General features: G+C 45.9%; 1 protein-coding gene across 4 annotated transcripts in view; it reads left to right on the forward strand.

Annotated features, from left to right (window-relative positions):
* Positions 1–17,938, forward strand: part of LOC118371750 (RNA polymerase II subunit A C-terminal domain phosphatase-like) — a 127,875-nt gene that overhangs the window by 39,882 nt on the left and 70,055 nt on the right. For 2 of the 4 annotated variants that reach the window (XM_052470231.1, XM_035757320.2), the window contains one exon: positions 16,997–17,295. The exons of 1 other annotated variant lie outside the window; for it this stretch is intronic. In XM_052470231.1, the coding sequence (XP_052326191.1) occupies positions 16,997–17,295 (299 nt within the window). Of the gene's footprint in view, positions 1–16,996; positions 17,296–17,938 lie in introns of those variants that run through there. One more of the 4 variants, XR_008070879.1, reaches the window with a different exon arrangement.

Below are 17,938 nucleotides of genomic sequence, written 5' to 3' on the forward strand. Positions count from 1 at the left end.
ACTGGATGTATAAATGTGAAGCATCCTCTTGGTGTTTCCACTCACTACCAAATATGGTAGTGAGAGGAAGCCCACTGGCGGGCAGTGGGAGCTGATGGAACGAGATGGATTTAGCCGACATTCTGCTCATTTTTCTTATCTATGAAACATTTGCTCTCAATACAGTTATATGTATAATTTGCTATGAACAGAGTGGACTAAGTTTTTTGTGGACTTTACCCTTTGAAAAAGTTTTTAAAAATTGCGCTGTGTAGGAGTGCGAAGGTGAATTGAGTTATTGGACACGTGCACTTCACAGAATAGGCGGTACTTAATGGAAATATGCAGACGCATGCTAGAACGCACCAATAGGACCTAGCGAGCGCGTGCTTGGCTCTGCCTATCTCCTTGCTGGTTCTGCCCACGATGACTCCCTTGTTCTCATTAGACCACTGCCTGTCATTTCCATCTTGGTTTAGTTATAACTCTTTGGTATAAGTATTTCTCTCTGATGACGTGTTGATATTGCTGTCCAAGGTGCTGAAGCTGGCCATACAGGGTCGGCTGTCCTCTCACAGACTACCAACCTCACACCAGTCTGAGTTATGTGAGGTTTGTATTGTAGGGTCACTTGCCGTCAGTGATCAGTAAATTTACAAAAGTCCCTGGGCCATTCCAGGCCCCTCCATCACCAGGGGAGCGACGCAGTCATCGGTCCCAAAACCTGGAACCAGGAATATTCCCTCTGATCAGTTCCTCATGTACACAGTCCTTGGCAAACTGACAGCAACACTAACAGTCACTCAACTGTCTGTCCGGGCAACATACTAGGAGGTGGGACTGTTTGGAGAAAATAAGTTGTCCTGTCCTTTGCTGTTCATCTGTGCCTCTTAACAAAATCCCATCAGGCAGCGAGGCAGAGTTACATGCCCTTTAATTTGAGGTATTTATGCATCTCTGCACCTGAGAGTCCCTGTGAGGGTTGGACTGGAAGCTAAGAGCAGACCGACAAGACGATACTGAGCTGCTTTGAAGATTTTAACTTCCTTCTGGGGTAATTGCTCCGATCAGGATTGGACTGGCTGCTCTTGGCTGTGTGACAGAGGAAGCATACGGCCTTTGATCTGACCCTGACCTCGAGGAGCACAGTGAGAGGACTGCTGGAGAGAGAAGTGGCAGTGGAGGTCTCTGTCAGAGAGGCTCAGCTGCAGCGTGGGTGTCTGTCACCTCACTAGTCTCACTCTACCTCAGGTACATTTTCTTCTTCTCTTCTTTCCCCGGTTGTTGTGACTGACAGGTGGTAGTTAAAACTTTCCTGAGTTTGGGGAAGTGGACAGTGAAATCTATTAAGCGCCCTTGTAGTATCTAGTGTGATGCCCCTGCTGGGAGAAGCTCTTTCTTTCTGTGTCATTTGGGAGTGAACTATAGGAGCTAAACAGAGAGACTGTGGGAAATTGTTTTAATGAGTTTACACTGCATGAAGGCGTTTGATTATCTACGATAATTGTCTAAGCTGGCGACCGTTTTTCTATCTGATAATCTTCTCCATCACTACATTTGGGCTCTTCCCCTGCTCACCTCAAGCAACCAATCATCTGGGCAGCCAGTAAAGGTTGTATAATCCCCCCAATGAAGTATGTTGATGTGTACATTTCCCTTTAGACTGCTCAGGGCAGAATCTCTCTCTCCAATAACCTAGAGCAAACAGCATTGGGCCAGGAAGTTGAGCTCTGATCGACTGACCCTCTGAATTCTCCTTGGCCAGTGTCAGTCAATCAACCTCTACCCAGTCTGTCTATCTACTTTACTCTGTCTGTAGGAGAGTTCAATCTACCTCTACCCAGTCTGTCTATCTACTTTACTCTGTCTGTAGGAGAGTTCAATCTACCTCTACCCAGTCTGTCTATCTACTTTACTCTGTCTGTAGGAGAGTTCAATCTACCTCTACCCAGTCTGTCTATCTACTTTACTCTGTCTGTAGGAGAGTTCAATCTACCTCTACCCAGTCTGTCTGTCTACTTTACTCTGTCTGTAGGAGAGTTCAATCTACCTCTACCCAGTCTGTCTATCTACTTTACTCTGTCTGTAGGAGAGTTCAATCTACCTCTACCCAGTCTGTCTATCTACTTTACTCTGTCTGTAGGAGAGTTCAATCTACCTCTACCCAGTCTCTCTGTCAGTCTTTGTCAAACCACTGCCTCTAGCAGGAGTACTGCCCAGTCTGTGTGTAAATGGTTTAGCCTGCCCAGTCAAATAGAAATGTTTTTATCTCTCAAACAGACTCCACAGTACTTCAGTCTACCTCCTGAAGACATAGAAAACATTTCCCTCCATCTGAAACGGTTTCTTTTCAACTCCAAGGACAGCGTTCTTAAAGATGTTGTCGCTTTTGATTGTAGCCCCATTGTGAAGGAATCTCACCACCACTGGTGAATGGAGAATGAGTTGACTTAACGATGTGTCCTCTCCTCTCTCTGTGGCGCTGTACAGCTGTGGCTCCTTCCCTTCAGCACAATCACCCCCTCACGAGCTGAAGTTAGACATTAAACTTCACACTCTCTTCCGTCCCGAAGTTTATCTCAACAGTAATCCATATTTCTATCCTAAATATAATGCTAATTAATTCACTTGTGCTTCTTTTGTAAAGAAAAGCTCTGTGCCAGGGCTTCTGCCTTAACTAGAACCGCTGGGCCTCGAGGGCCCCTTCAAGCGAACGAGCATTCAGACTGCAACATTCTACGTGTCATTAGTACATTTCATATATGCTATTGCGAAAATAATAATTTGCTTGTGTTCATGACGGTGGAAAGTTTCATTAGTTTATGCTACTGTGGGCTATATGTAAAAACGAAACACTAGAAAAAACACACATTAAACTGTTCAATAAATGTTATTTGTGGCGTGCTTTTGTTCCAACTATGAAACAGAAAGCATACTGTATGTGTTGGAACATGGTAACATGGTAAATCAGCACAAAGGCAATGATAGTCAATTATTGTCAGCTTGTGCTTACATGGTGTGTGTGTTCACGCAGTGGCATCAGTTGGATTTCATTTAGCGGTTAGCCCTTGTCCGAACAGTCGACACAAATCTTCGCCACTTGCGAGACACACTTCCCACGAACATGTCGCTTGCAGGTGGTACAGGTCTCTTTGGGTTCTGTTCTTTGTGCGCCTGGCACTGTCTCCTCCCCTGGAGCTGTGTGCAATTTTGGCTCGCTTGGAATCTTTGCTGCTGCCTTGGCCCTGGTTTCTCACGTAGCCCGTATGCCTGACTCATGATGAAGTTTCTCCTGGCCCTGGTTTCTCACGTAGCCCGTATGCCTGACTCATGATGAAGTCTCTCCTGGCCCTGGTTTCTCACGTAGCCCGTATGCCTGACTCATGATGAAGCCTCTCCTGGCCCTGGTTTCTCACGTAGCCCGTATGCCTGACTCATGATGAAGTCTCTCCTGGCCCTGGTTTCTCACGTAGCCCGTATGCCTGACTCATGATGAAGTCTCTCCTGGCCCTGGTTTCTCACGTAGCCCGTATGCCTGACTCATGATGAAGTCTCTCCTGGCCCTGGTTTCTCACGTAGCCCGTATGCCTGACTCATGATGAAGTCTCTCCTGGCCCTGGTTTCTCACGTAGCCCGTATGCCTGACTCATGATGAAGTCTCTCCTGGCCCTGGTTTCTCACGTAGCCCGTATGCCTGACTCATGATGAAGTCTCTCCTGGCCCTGGTTTCTCACGTAGCCCGTATGCCTGACTCATGATGAAGTCTCTCCTGGCCCTGGTTTCTCACGTAGCCCGTATGCCTGACTCATGATGAAGTCTCTCCTGGCCCTGGTTTCTCACGTAGCCCATATGCCTGACTCATGATGAAGCCTCCCTGGCCCTGGTTTCTCACGTAGCCATTATGCCTGACTCATGATGAAGTCTCTCCTGGCCCTGGTTTTGTTGATGCACTGCTTGAACAACACTTGTGTGTTGATAGCAGCCAAGTCAAGCTTGTTGTAGAATAGCGCAACAGGCCAGCGGTGGGTGCCTCCTTTCAGAGTACAGCCGCGCCATCTGATCCAAAACATCCAAACCAACATATGGAACAGAAGAGAGGAGAAAACATTAGGATTATTTTCCCCGTAGAAAAAACAACACGTGTTGTACAGAAGAGCATAATGCATTGCAGAACTGTATCTATATGGTGACGCGTGTTATGTGCTACTGACATACCTCTGTTTTGGTTGTAGTTCATAATAGTGTCCGTTTTTCCATGTGTCCCCGTCGACGGCAACTGTCGGATGTGTGGCGATAACAACCGGAACGTTCTTTCTTGCCGTGCATTGGTCAAGTGTGAGTTGTCTTTTCATTCTTCAGCACCGTTGTGGAGTACAACGGCTGTGCAGGTGCCTTCTTTTGAGCAGAGGGAAGGAGCTCGCTTTGTTCATGGTGCCAACGAGGCTTGTTTTATTTGCAAGAAACTTGTTCGCCAATGACAAGGAAGTGAAGAATTTGTCCGTGGTGACATTTCTCCCCTTGCCAATGTAAGGTTCCACAAGCCTCATCATCACATTCTCCGAGACCCACTCACCTGCTGCCCAATGTGGATCCCAAATGTTGCCATCCCTTCCCCTCCTGTCTCACCGTTTCATTTGGTGGTGGCCCGGGTACCTGCTCGGTGTGTACCGTTTGGACTCTTTTTGGCGCTCGGTCTTCGGGGGGGTTCAGGCTGAGGCTCAGAATCAGAAGAATCTCATCAGAGATGTCATGGTTAATTTCTTCCCCACCATCTGAGTGGTTTTCATTTGGATTTTGTAGCAACGCTAACGCTGCATGTGCATCCATTCGTCTTGGTCTTCTTGCCGTTGTAAATTCTGCATACTCTCACTGTGTAGGCCAGAGTAGACTGATAAAACTGTGGATTTGGTGGACCGATATAGGGTAAGTACCATTTTGAGATTGTATTGATCTAGTCTAGTTCTAATCTAATGGCCTGCCCTGTTCTTCATTCACAATTGGTGATTACATAATTCTGCATCATTCTTCCCCTTGCTCATCAACTTTCTCACCCATCATACTTTACTTCATTTATTTAATCTTGTTATATGTGTGAAATTAGTTTAGGTTCAGTTTTGTGGCAATTATTGGGGTGATTATCAACTGGGCACGACACCTTCATGTCGGGAGAAGGAGTGGAGCAGGCCCTACTGTCGGGAGAAGGAGTGGAGCAGGCCCTACTGTCGGGAGAAGGAGTGGAGCAGGCCCCACTGTCGGGAGAAGGAGTGGAGCAGGCCCCGCTGTCGGGAGAAGGCCCCGCTGTCGGGAGGGGAGGGAGCAGGCCCCGCTGTCGGGAGAAGGAGGGGAAGGCCCCGCTGTCGGGAGAAGGAGGGAGCAGGCCCCGCTGTCGGGAGAAGGAGGGGAGCAGGCCCCACTGTCGGGAGAAGGAGGGGAGCAGGCCCGACTGTCGGGAGAAGGAGGGGAGCAGGCCCCACTGTCGGGAGAAGGAGGGGAGCAGGCCCCACTGTCGGGAGAAGGAGGGGAGCAGGCCCCACTGTCGGGAGAAGGAGGGGAGCAGGCCCCACTGCCGGGAGAAGGAGGGGAGCAGGCCCCACTGTCGGGAGAAGGAGGGGAGCAGGCCCCACTGCCGGGAGAAGGAGGGGAGCAGCCCCCACTGCCGGGAGAAGGAGGGGAGCAGGCCCCACTGCCGGGAGGAGGGGCAACGGGGGGAAACCATTCAAATAATTACATTTACATTACATTTAAGTCATTTAGCAGACGCTCTTATCCAGAGCGACTTACAATAATGACATGCCCTCCTTAAACTGGTTTTAACTCCACTTCTGTTTGTGATATTAAGATTCTAACAACGACAGTGTGTTATATAGACTTGTTTAGGACATGTCAAACTGAGGAAGGCATGACTTAAATGGCAGGGTAATCAAATAAATGAATTGATGAGCAGTCAAAATGACCATATGGGACTCTGAGACACGCGGTACAATAGGTGCTCCGTCCTATCTGGCACAAGACACTGAATGATTAGGATAAATGTTTCCGGTTCCTGTTCTCCGGTTTACTATTGAGGAAGTATTTTATCAAACACATTTCATGGCGACACCTCACCAGTTCTGCTTTCACACGGTACTACTGGTGACACCTCCCCAGCTGAAGGTATCATCTCAGTGGGAACGCTGAAACTGGAGTTCCCTGCAGCTCCCTGGGGATCCACTTGTGCCCCTGTTGAGCATCATGACCCATCAGAATCACATTCACTTCTGCCTACAGCAGCATATTATACGCTTTCTAAGGCCTTCCTATAAGCCTTCATTCTTCTTCTTAGCCTGAGTCACTATACCAATAAGGGCTTGTAAGCATTTCACCTGTTGTATTTGGTGCAAATAAAATGTGTTTTGATCATGCAATTCAGTTCTGATGTGAATCAGAAAGGTGCATTATGTGTAATGCGGTCAAAACAGAGGTGACAGGTCTCATAACTCTTTGTAAAGCCGTGCTGTTTCCAACACCAAGGCTGTGTAGCAGTTTAGACAGCTCAGGTCACAAACTCAAGATCTGCATGTAGTTTCCTATGAGAAATTTGCTTTGAATTTCATAGCAGGATTTTACATTAAGCCTTGGGTGGCGATTCTTCTATATCTGCCTCCTAATTTGACTCTTAAACATATATTTACAGCTCTCGTGTCTAGGAGTACTCTGATACTTTTCCACTCAGTTTTGGGTCATTGTTCCTCTTAACTGAAGTTCATAAAGGAGACATGGACAGCGATGTGTGCCTCAGCCTGCTCTTGTCTGCCTGTCAATCACTGATTAACATGTCCTCCGACTCTCGCATTACAGGTTTGGCTGTGAGCCTTCCCAACTTTTTAAGCCCAATCGCAACACACTAGTAGACAGTGGGTGAGGTGCGAAATAGCACCCTATACACCCTAACTGGGTCCTGGTCAAACGTAGTGTAGGGAATAGGGTGCCATTTCAGACGCAACCAGTGTTCTCTAAGGGATGGACCAAAAGCGTTGCGGTGTTGTCTAGAACATGTTCAGCTGATGTAGTTTTCTTCAAATGGACATTGACAGATCCAACTGATCTGTTCTGCTTGTGTTTCATCAATACACATCCATCCACACGTCTACTGCTTTTCATTCACGTCCTTTCATTAGCATTCAAGGAGACCGAAGTGAATTGACTGAAAGGAAATCGTAATGAGGCCAAGGGAAGAACGAGAGGCGGGAAGAGCTGTACATCTCTTTGTCTGTGTGGGTGTCAGATAATTCTAAAGTCCTGCTGTCAATTATCATGTCTCTCTGTCTGGATCGTTGCGTTTGAAGTGGCCAGTAACCAAGGTAACTCATGCAAAACCGATTGAGTCTTGAGGGGTGTGCGTACCTGGCTCATGGTCATATCTATACAGGGGACTGAAGCCAGCCTGAATAGATTCTGAGAATGGAGTCCAACAAGTGGATACAAGCTCCAATCCATCTACACCGAACCAAAATATAAATTCAACATGTAGCAATTTCTGAGATTTTACTGGGTTACAGGTCATATAAGGAAATCGGTCAATTTAAATAAATTCATTAGGCCCTAATCTATGGATTTCTCATGTCTGGTCACAGATACTTGGGAGAGAAAAATTAGGGATGTGGATGAGAAAACCAGTTCGTATCTGGTGTGATCGTCATTTGCCTCATGCAGCTTGACGCATCTCCTTCGCATAGAGTTGATCAGGCTGTTGATTGTGGCCTGTAGTGTCGTCCCACTCCTCTTCAATGGCTGTGCAAAGTTGCTGAAGCCTTAAGGACTCTGATGACATGGCTCTGGTAGGACTCTTTTCTTTTTTTAAACAGACCAACAACTTTCAAGAATGGTGTCGGTCAAGTGCCCTCCACATCAATGTGGAAAAGACAACGGAGCTGATCATCAATGGCAACAACTTACCAATATCCCAAACACTCGCTCTGAACGACCAACCAGTGGAGTGTTTTTTTAAATACCAAGGGACACAAATTGATAACAAGCTGAGTTTTACAGAGAATGCAGACTATTTTTTTAAAAGCAAGCCAACACCTGTTCTTAATCAGGAAATGAAAGGGGTTTGGGGTCAGCCAGGGTGTTCTGGAGAGGGTGTACAGCAGCTTGGTGGAGAGCGTCCTCATCTTCAATATGACAGTCTGGTATGGTCATCTGAGTGTGAGGAGCAAAAGCAGACTGACCACAATAGTAAACACAGCCAGCAAAGTAATTGGTTGACCCCAGGCATATTTGAGCATTCTGTTCCACAAGGCAACCAAAAAGAAGACACTGGCTGTCGTTGGTGACCCCTCCCCCCCTCTACACCCTCAGTTTGAGAGGCGTCCCACTGGCCGGTGCTTCAGAATGCCCATGGCCAAGAAGAACGTGTTCAAACATTCATTCGTTCCTTGTGCCGTTGGCCTACTAAATACAACGTAAATTGTATCGGTATATGTACTTATCTGTCTAGTGCAGTTGGGACAGTTGGGAGTGAATGTATTCATGTCCTCCATGTTGTTAGTGTTTGCAACATGATGGACTGACTGGTTGAAATGTGTCTGATTGTGAGAATGTATGTGTATGTGATCCTTTTAATGAAGGTGATGCCAAAGAAACATGTCCATCCTGGATGGACAATAAAGATTGATTCTATTCTATATTGCTGGGAACTGTAACATGCTGTCGTACACGTCGATCCAGAGCATCCCAAACGTGCTCAATGGGTGACATGTCTGAGTATGGTTGATAGATTATCTTGCAAAGGAGAAATGCTCACTAACAGGGATGTAAACAAATTTGTGCACAAAATTTGAGAGAAATACTCTTGTTCATATGGAACATTTCTGGGCGCTTTTATTTCAGCTCATGAAACATGGGACCAACAATTTACATCTTGCATTTTTATATTTTTGCTTAGTATAAATAAACATTCAGGTCGTTTTATGGCTCTGTTAAGCATGGTGTACCTGTGGAGGGCCCTAACCTCTGCTTTCTTCAGCTTCTTACTAAAGCTTCTAGACCACTGGTGTAGAGCTGAATGAGCATTGCAAATTACAGCAGAAACGGCAGTCCAAACCCTAGAGTCATCGTTTTCTTAAGGCACTAACACTTTCCTCTTCACTGGTGCGCTTCACTCATTCAGGGGTAGAAAGGTCAGTGCCTTTAGCCAGCAATAGAAAAGTTCTGAATTGCCTTTATATTCCGGCTTCACTGCTCCTCGTAATAGCGAGGCCTCCGAAATACTCTGGCTCCCTGCAGCCTCCCTTTGGTGTTCTGAGAGGCAGTGCTGCTGCTGCGGTGTAAAGTACTTAAATAAAAATACTTTAAAGTACTACTTAAGTATTTTTTTTTGTGCTTTACTATTTATATTTTTGCCAACTTTTACTCCACTACCTTTTTCCTGACACCCAAAAGTACTCGTTACATTTTGACAGGAAAATGGTCCAATTCACACACTTACCAAGAGAACATCCCTGGTCATCTCTACTGCCTCTGATCTGGAGGATTCACAAAACACAAATGCTTTTTGTCAATTATGACTGGGTGTTAGAGTGTGACCCTGGTTGTCTGTCAAAACAAGTGTTTAAATTGTGCTGTCTGGTTTGCTTAATATAAGAAATTTGAAATGGTTTATACTTTTACTGTGACTTTTTTGATACTTAAGTACATTTTATAAATTCCATTTACTTTTGAGTATATTTAAAACCAAATACGTTTAGACTTTTACTTAAGTAGTATTTTACTGGGTGACTTTTACTATTAAGGCATCTTTACTTTTACTCAAGTATGACGATTGAGTATTTTTTTTCGACCACTGCTTATTACTCACAGAAACATGACATTGTGTGAAGAGAAATGCCTTTGGAAAAGACCATGGCTGTACTGAAAATGGCACTATTTCCTTTGCATTGCACTGCTTTTGACCAGGGCCCATATTAGTCTGATCTAAAGTAGTGCACTATGTAGGGAATAGGGTGCCATTTCTGGTTCGGGGGGAATATATTACTAACCACTCTGACGTTCTGAACTGCGCTCTGGCTTCTGCAGGGTAGTGATTTGAGCCCATCACAAGGCAACCGTTGGGGCACGGCCGCACTGCCCACGGCAGGTACAGAGATGCGTTAAGCTGAATGTATTCAAGTTAGGCATATGTTTTTGCAAACAACAGGTAGTAAGTAGTAGGTGAAAGAGTGGAGCCTGTTTGGTTGTCTGTGACTGTCTTTTCAAGGATTACAGTGGTTGTGTTTATCATCCATTTTAATAAAAGCCAGAGACCATTTGTATTTGTTTTGTCAGTCTCTGTAATCCCTATTGATCTCAGCATGACTCTCCTTGGGGATTTTGGGGTTGGTTCGTGTTATTGCGAATGCCGTCTTGCCTCCGAGGGACCAAACACAGCCAGAGGAGATGACTGCTCTGCAGGGTTTCTTATTGACTCAATGCAGTGTGTGGAGACGATTTCTGTGATGTGAGGGTTTACATTGATTTGAAGTTGTCAAAAATATTTGTTGATGAAATGTGCTTTAGCGGTCAAAGAAATACGTGTGCTTTGTTTGACCTTGTAATATAGCTTTGCTGCACTGCATTCATTTCACACCATTTCTCTGTTTATCTTTCTAGTTATAATGGATGCATAACGTAAGTGCTATTTCTTTCACATAAGTGTCTTCTGAGCCATTGGAATGAATACAGCTCTTTGTCATTGGTAGCATCTCAGTGCCTCTTGTATTGCTAGATTATAACTATTAAACTCTCTTGAACATGTGATGTAGAGCCTCCTATCTGACTGCTGGTGAGTTGTGATATATTGTCTACACTAGTTTAAAGTCCCACTCTGGGAGTGATATATACAGTACTTTAAACTGCGTCTCTGTGATGTATACAGTACTTTAACATCATGTTTGACAGAAAGATGGTCCTGCCTCCTTGAAATGCATCACGAGCTGCCACAGGCACTGTTATCGATCATGTAGAGAAAGGGAGACAATATTGTCTGTCAACATACTCCTGAGGTATTCTGCGAAGTGCCGTTAGGAGGACAAACTTCTTCAAAGACAAAAACAGACAGGGCAGTGTGTGTTTGGGAAACACATAGCAGTTCTGCAACAGGAATCCACAGGCTTACGCTTGGTGTTAGGTTACTTTCCGTCAGTGAGAAACATGCACAAAACACTTGGCACGTGGCAGACAACGTGTGTGGGCGAGTGGTTTGCGGACGTCAACTTTGTGAACAGTGTCCCATGGTGGTGGTGGGGTTATGATATGGGCAGGCATAAGCTACGGACGACTGTTACCACAATTGTATTTTGGTGGTCGCACCAGATACTGGTTTTCTGATCTACACCCCTACCATACACAGATCTACACCCCTACCATACGCAGATCTCCTCCCCTACCATACGCAGATCTACACCCCTACCATACGCAGATCTACACCCCTACCATACACAGATCTACACCCCTACCATACGCAGATCTCCTCCCCTACCATACGCAGATCTACACCCCTACCATACGCAGATCTACACCCCTACCATACGCAGATCTACACCCCTACCATACGCAGATCTACACCCTACCATACGCAGATCTACACCCCTACCATACGCAGATCTACACCCCTACCATACGCAGATCTACACCTACCATACGCAGATCTACACCCCTACCATACGCAGATCTACACCCCTACCATATGCAGATCTACACCCTACCATACGCAGATCTCCTCCCCTACCATACGCAGATCTACACCCCTACCATACACAGATCTACACCCCTACCATACGCAGATCTACACCCCTACCATATGCAGATCTCTCCCCTACCATATGCAGATCTCCTCCCCTACCATATGCAGATCTCCTCCCCTACCATACGCAGATCTACACCCCTACCATACACAGATCTACACCCCTACCATATGCAGATCTCTCCCCTACCATATGCAGATCTCCTCCCTACCATACGCAGATCTACACCCCTACCATACACAGATCTACACCCCTACCATACGCAGATCTACACCCCTACCATACACAGATCTACACCCCTACCATACGCAGATCTACACCCCTACCATATGCAGATCTCCTCCCTACCATATGCAGATCTCCTCCCCTACCATACGCAGATCTCCTCCCCTACCATACGCAGATCTACACCCTACCATACACAGATCTACACCCCTACCATATGCAGATCTCCTCCCCTACCATATGCAGATCTCCTCCCCTACCATATGCAGATCTCCTCCCTACTATACGCAGATCTACACCCCTACCATACACAGATCTACACCCCTACCATATGCAGATCTCCTCCCTACCATATGCAGATCTCCTCCCCTACCATATGCAGATCTCCTCCCTACCATACACAGATCTACACCCTACCATACGCAGATCTACACCCCTACCATACGCAGATCTCCTCCCTACCATACGCAGATCTACACCCCTACCATATGCAGATCTCCTCCCTACCATACACAGATCTACACCCCTACCATACGCAGATCTACACCCCTACCATACACAGATCTACACCCCTACCATACGCAGATCTACACCCCTACCATATGCAGATCTCCTCCCTACCATATGCAGATCTCTCCCCTACATATGCAGATCTCCTCCCCTACTATACGCAGATCTACACCCCTACCATACACAGATCTACACCCCTACCATATGCAGATCTCCTCCCCTACCATATGCAGATCTCCTCCCCTACCATATGCAGATCTCCTCCCCTACCATACACAGATCTACACCCCTACCATACGCAGATCTACACCCCTACCATACGCAGATCTCCTCCCTACCATACGCAGATCTACACCCCTACCATATGCAGATCTCTCCCCTACCATACGCAGATCTACACCCCTACCATACGCAGATCTACACCCCTACCATACGCAGATCTCCTCCCCTACCATACACAGATCTACACCCCTACCATACGCAGATCTACACCCCTACCATACGCAGATCTACACCCCTACCATACACAGATCTACACCCCTACCATACACAGATCTACACCCCTACCATACGCAGATCTACACCCCTACCATACGCAGTATTACACCATACGCAGATCTACACCCCTACCATACGCAGATCTACACCCCTACCATACGCAGATCTACACCCCTACCATACGCAGATCTACACCCCTACCATACGCAGATCTACACCCCTACCATACGCAGATCTACACCCCTACCATACACAGATCTACACCCCTACCATACACAGATCTACACCCCTACCATACGCAGATCTACACCCCTACCATACGCAGATCTACACCCCTACCATACGCAGATCTACACCCCTACCATACACAGATCTACACCCCTACCATACAGTAAAATTCAGTAAAATTGTTGTATGTTGCGTTTAATAATGTTGTTCAGTGTGTAACGTTTTTATTGCTTGTTTCCTGCTGGTTCCACATCAACATCATGCCTTAGGCTATTCTGTATTTGCTCTCCGTCCGTCTAAATTGATGTTGTCAACAAACAGTTTGTACCTTAATGAACCTGGCCAGACCCCAATAATGAGCCCAGCTCTAGGGATGTTCTCTCTGCCGTGATCCCAGATCTCCACTGCTCTGACACGCATAGTGCTGTGCTTATGACTTAATGGATGAAAGTCTACATGCTAGTTCTTCTGGAACCTCTGCTTCTCTCCTTCCATTATAAGGAAACATCTCTCCCTCCTGTTTCCATATCGATTTAGTTTTACCTCTGTGAATGTGGGGGGCGTCTCACCCTATTTTAATTGACCCAAATGGCCCTCGGGACAGGGGATAATGAAGACTAGGGGACTGCTGTAATAGCGTGTGAGGGGGTAGGACATCAGGACATTTGTAATTTGATTTGTCCTTTTCAAATTTGTGTATGTCACTCCTTTGTCCAAGGCCTGTGTTTCAGTTTGTAGCCTAAATTCTGGCTTCTCGTTGAGGTGTACTCTCTAAGGCTGAGTCCCAAATGGCATCCTGGTTAAATCTAGAGAATAGGGTGCCATTGGGGAATTAACCTTTAATCTATCTACGTCTAGGTTAGGAGTGTAATTCTTCATGACATCAACAGATGTCTATTAGGAACCAGCCTTTCACTTGACTGTAAAGTACTGGTTGATACTATTCCTCCTAATAAATCTACCTCCGGCCTTGTGAATGTTAACCTATTTATAGGTCTTACTCACATCGGCTAGGGAGAGCGTGATCCTACAGTCGTCTGAAACAGCTGATGCTCTCACACATGGTTCAGCGTTGCTTGCCTCGAAGCGATCATCAAAGGAATTTAGCTCATCTGGTAGGCTCGTGTCGCTAGGCAGTTCTCGGCTGGGTTCCCCTTTAATCCGTGATAGTTTGCAAGCCCTGCAATATCAGACGAGCGTCAGAGCCGGTGTCATATGATTCGATCTTAGTCCTGTGTTGACTATTTGCCTGTTTGATGGTTCGTCGGACGGCATCCGGGCTAATGTCCTATATCTTGAAATCTGCAGCCCTAGCCTTTAGCTCAGTGGAGATGTTGCCTGTAATCCATGGCTTCTGGTTGGGATATGTATGTACGGTCACTGTGGGGACATCGTCGTTGCACTTATTAGCCGGTGACTGATGTTGTAACCTCCTCAATGCCATCGGATGAATCCCAGAACATATTCTAGTCTGTGGTAGCGAAACAGTCCATTAACTTAGCATCCGCTTCATAGGACCACTTCTGTATTGAGCCTGTCACTTATACTTCCTGTTTGAGTTGTTGTTGTAAGCAGGAATCAGGAGGATAGAGTTATGTTCTGATTTGCCCAATGGAGGGTGGGGGACAGCTTTGTATGCGTCTCTGTGTGAAGTAGAGGTGATCTAGGAGGTGATCTAGAAGCACTTTGTTGAAGCACCTCTGGCAGTGATTACAGCCTCAAGTCTTCTTGGGTATGACGCTACAACCTTGGAAGTTTCCCCCATTTATTTTTCTCTGTAGATCCTCTCAAGCTCTGCCAGATTGGATGGGGAGTGTGGCTGGTCTCTCCAGAGATGTTTGATCGGGTTCACGTCCGGGCTCTGGCTGGGCCACTCAGACTTGTCCTGAAGCCACTCCTGCGTTGTCTTGGCTGTGTGCTTAGGGTCGTTGTCCTGTTGGAAGGTGAATCTTCACCCCAGTCTGAGGTCCTGAGCACTCTGGAGCAGGTTTTCATCAAGGATCTCTCTGTACTTTGCGCCGTTCATCTTTGCCTCGATCCTGACTCATCTCCCAGTCCCTGCAGAGATGGTTGTCCTTCTGGAAGGTGTTCCCATCTCCACAGAGGAACTCTGGAGCTCTGTCTGAGGGACCACTGGGTTTTTGGTCACCTCCCTGACCATAGCCCTTCTACCCCAATTACTCAATTGTCAGGGTGGCCAGCTCTAGGAAGAGTCTTTGTGGTTCTGAACCTCTTCCATTTAAGGATGATGGAGGCCACTGTGTTCTTGGGAACCTTCAATGCTGAAGAAATATGTTTGTACCCTTCCTCAGATCTGTGCCTCGACACAATCCTGTCTCGGAGCTCTATGGACAATTCCTTCAACCTCGTGGCTTGGTTTTTGCTCTGACATGCATGGTAAACTGTGGGACCTTGCATAGACAGGTGTGTGTCTTTCCAAATAATGTCCAATCAATTGAATTTACCAAAGGTAGACTCCAATCAAGTTGTAGAAACATCTCAAGGATGATCAATGAGAATATTGAGGATTTATTATTTATTTAATCCCTTTTAGAATAAAGCTGAAATGTAACAAAGTGTGGTACAAGTGTTCTGAATACTTTCTGAATGCACTGTATATTATCCATGTCCTTGCTCAGCCATGACTCTGAGAAGCATAGTATATTACAGTCCTTAATGCCCTGTTGATAGGATAGTCTTGAACGGAACTCGTCCAGTTTATTCTCCAGTGATTGCACATTCGCCAATGGAACAGAGGGTGGAGGCGATTTGGGATTTGGGCCTGCTCCAGGATAATCAATATGTCTTTTGTCTCTGACTCGTCCAAATTGAGGTTAGTGTTAGCTGTTCTGATGTCCAGAAGCACTTTTCAGTCATAAGAAACGAATACACAAAATGGCACAATTGGTCAGAAGCTCGTAAAAACGTCCACCATTCCATCCAGCACCATTATATTAGCTAATAATGTTTCAGATTCAATTTATATTAGCTAATAATGTATCAGATTCAATTTATATTAGCCAATAATGTATCAGATTCAATTTATATTAGCTAATATTGGATCAGATTCAATTTATATTAGCTAATATTGGATCAGATTCAATTTATATTAGCTAATAATGGATCAAATGGCATATATTATTATTATAATGGATCAGATTCAATTTATATTAGCTAATAATGGATCAGATTCAATTTATATTAGCTAATAATGGATCAGATTCAATTTATATTAGCTAATAATGGATCAGATTCAATTTATATTAGCTAATAATGGATCAGATTCCATTTATATTAGCTAATAATGGATCAGATTCAATTGAAAGAAAATATTGTCTCAGCTGTTTTTCCTATAGGAATATAAAGCCTTCGCCTAATGTGCATTCCTATAGACTTTCCAGGATCCTCTCTCAATAACGGTCCAAACAGCATCTGATTGGTGTTCCCTGCAGACAAAGAGGCATCCGATAGGTTACTCCCTTCAGAATAGACAGTAATTAGACTTGGTAACAGGCCAGAGGAATCCATATGTGAAGAGCTGTTATGTAATTTGCTGCTGGGCCATGTTAACTGCTGTTGCCACCTGATGTGCAAGAGAACAAACTCTAAGTAAAGAGTTAAAGTGAGGGGTTGGTTCAGTGTGTTCTCTAATCATCTGATGGGATCTATGTGAAGAGTTGAGGTTTTGTCTACTGTATGTTGCGCTCTGGTGGACAGTGAGATGCCTGCTGTACTGTATAGACCACCCTACCCTGGGGGAGCCAAGCCTCACCAAACCAACTCTCTGTTGTCAGGTGGACGACATGCTCGATGAGGAGAGCGACGAGGAGGGAGAAGGCCGGGGGAAGAAGACGATGGAAGAGGAGATGGGGGAAGAAGAGGGGCAGCGGCCAAAGGGTAGTGGACAGAGCACTGAGGGAGAAAAGCACCACCAACGGCACCACCACCACGAGCAGCAGCACCATGACCAGCTGAAGCAGCACTATCACCAGCTGCAGCAGCAGGGTCTGGCTACCGTTGTAGAGGAGACTGAGAAAACACAGACACCGCCTAGTCACCAGGGCGGTGCAACGACGGCGGACAGCGTGCCAAGGTAAGGCCACCAGAGCACCACCTTTAAACCAGGCAGGGAAGTATTATGTAACCCATTACCAGATTAGCTGTTCTCTAACGGAAGAGTATGTGTTTCATCAAGCAACTTAATGATGAGAGTTTAAAGACGTCTGTAGTTATAAAGGTAAGGACTATGAAGGTAAGGGATGTGGTCATATTCACGATCGCAGGTTTGTTTCTGATTGGTGCTCTGTCACTCACCACAGAACCACTACAGTCTAGTGGTGGTAATACCGAAGTAGCCATCCTCTCCTTCAATATTCCAGGCTTGGTCTGTTTCCATGGTGATATTTCCATGCTGGAAACAAACCAGTCAGATGGAGGGGGTTAGGGTTACAGTCTCCCACTTCTGCGGGACAGGGTAGCGAGTCTACACTTCCAGAAATCTGCCTCCCAGATGCTTGCCTTGCTCTGTGCTGACGCTGCCCAGTTTAGAGCCTGGAAACAGGGTGTAAAGGCCTCCATCTGTGTCCTCCACCCACACCACAGGGAAGCCAGGTGGGACAGGTCCTCAGTCATATGGTGTCCCTCCTAGGGATGTGCATGCTTATTCAAATATCCAAACGGAGGGTAGTATTCGAATACTTGTGATTTTATTTATTTTTTACAATTAAAAAATATAT

The sequence above is a fragment of the Oncorhynchus keta genome, chromosome 19 (assembly GCF_023373465.1).
Source record: "Oncorhynchus keta strain PuntledgeMale-10-30-2019 chromosome 19, Oket_V2, whole genome shotgun sequence".
Classification (NCBI taxonomy): Eukaryota; Metazoa; Chordata; class Actinopteri; order Salmoniformes; family Salmonidae; genus Oncorhynchus; species Oncorhynchus keta.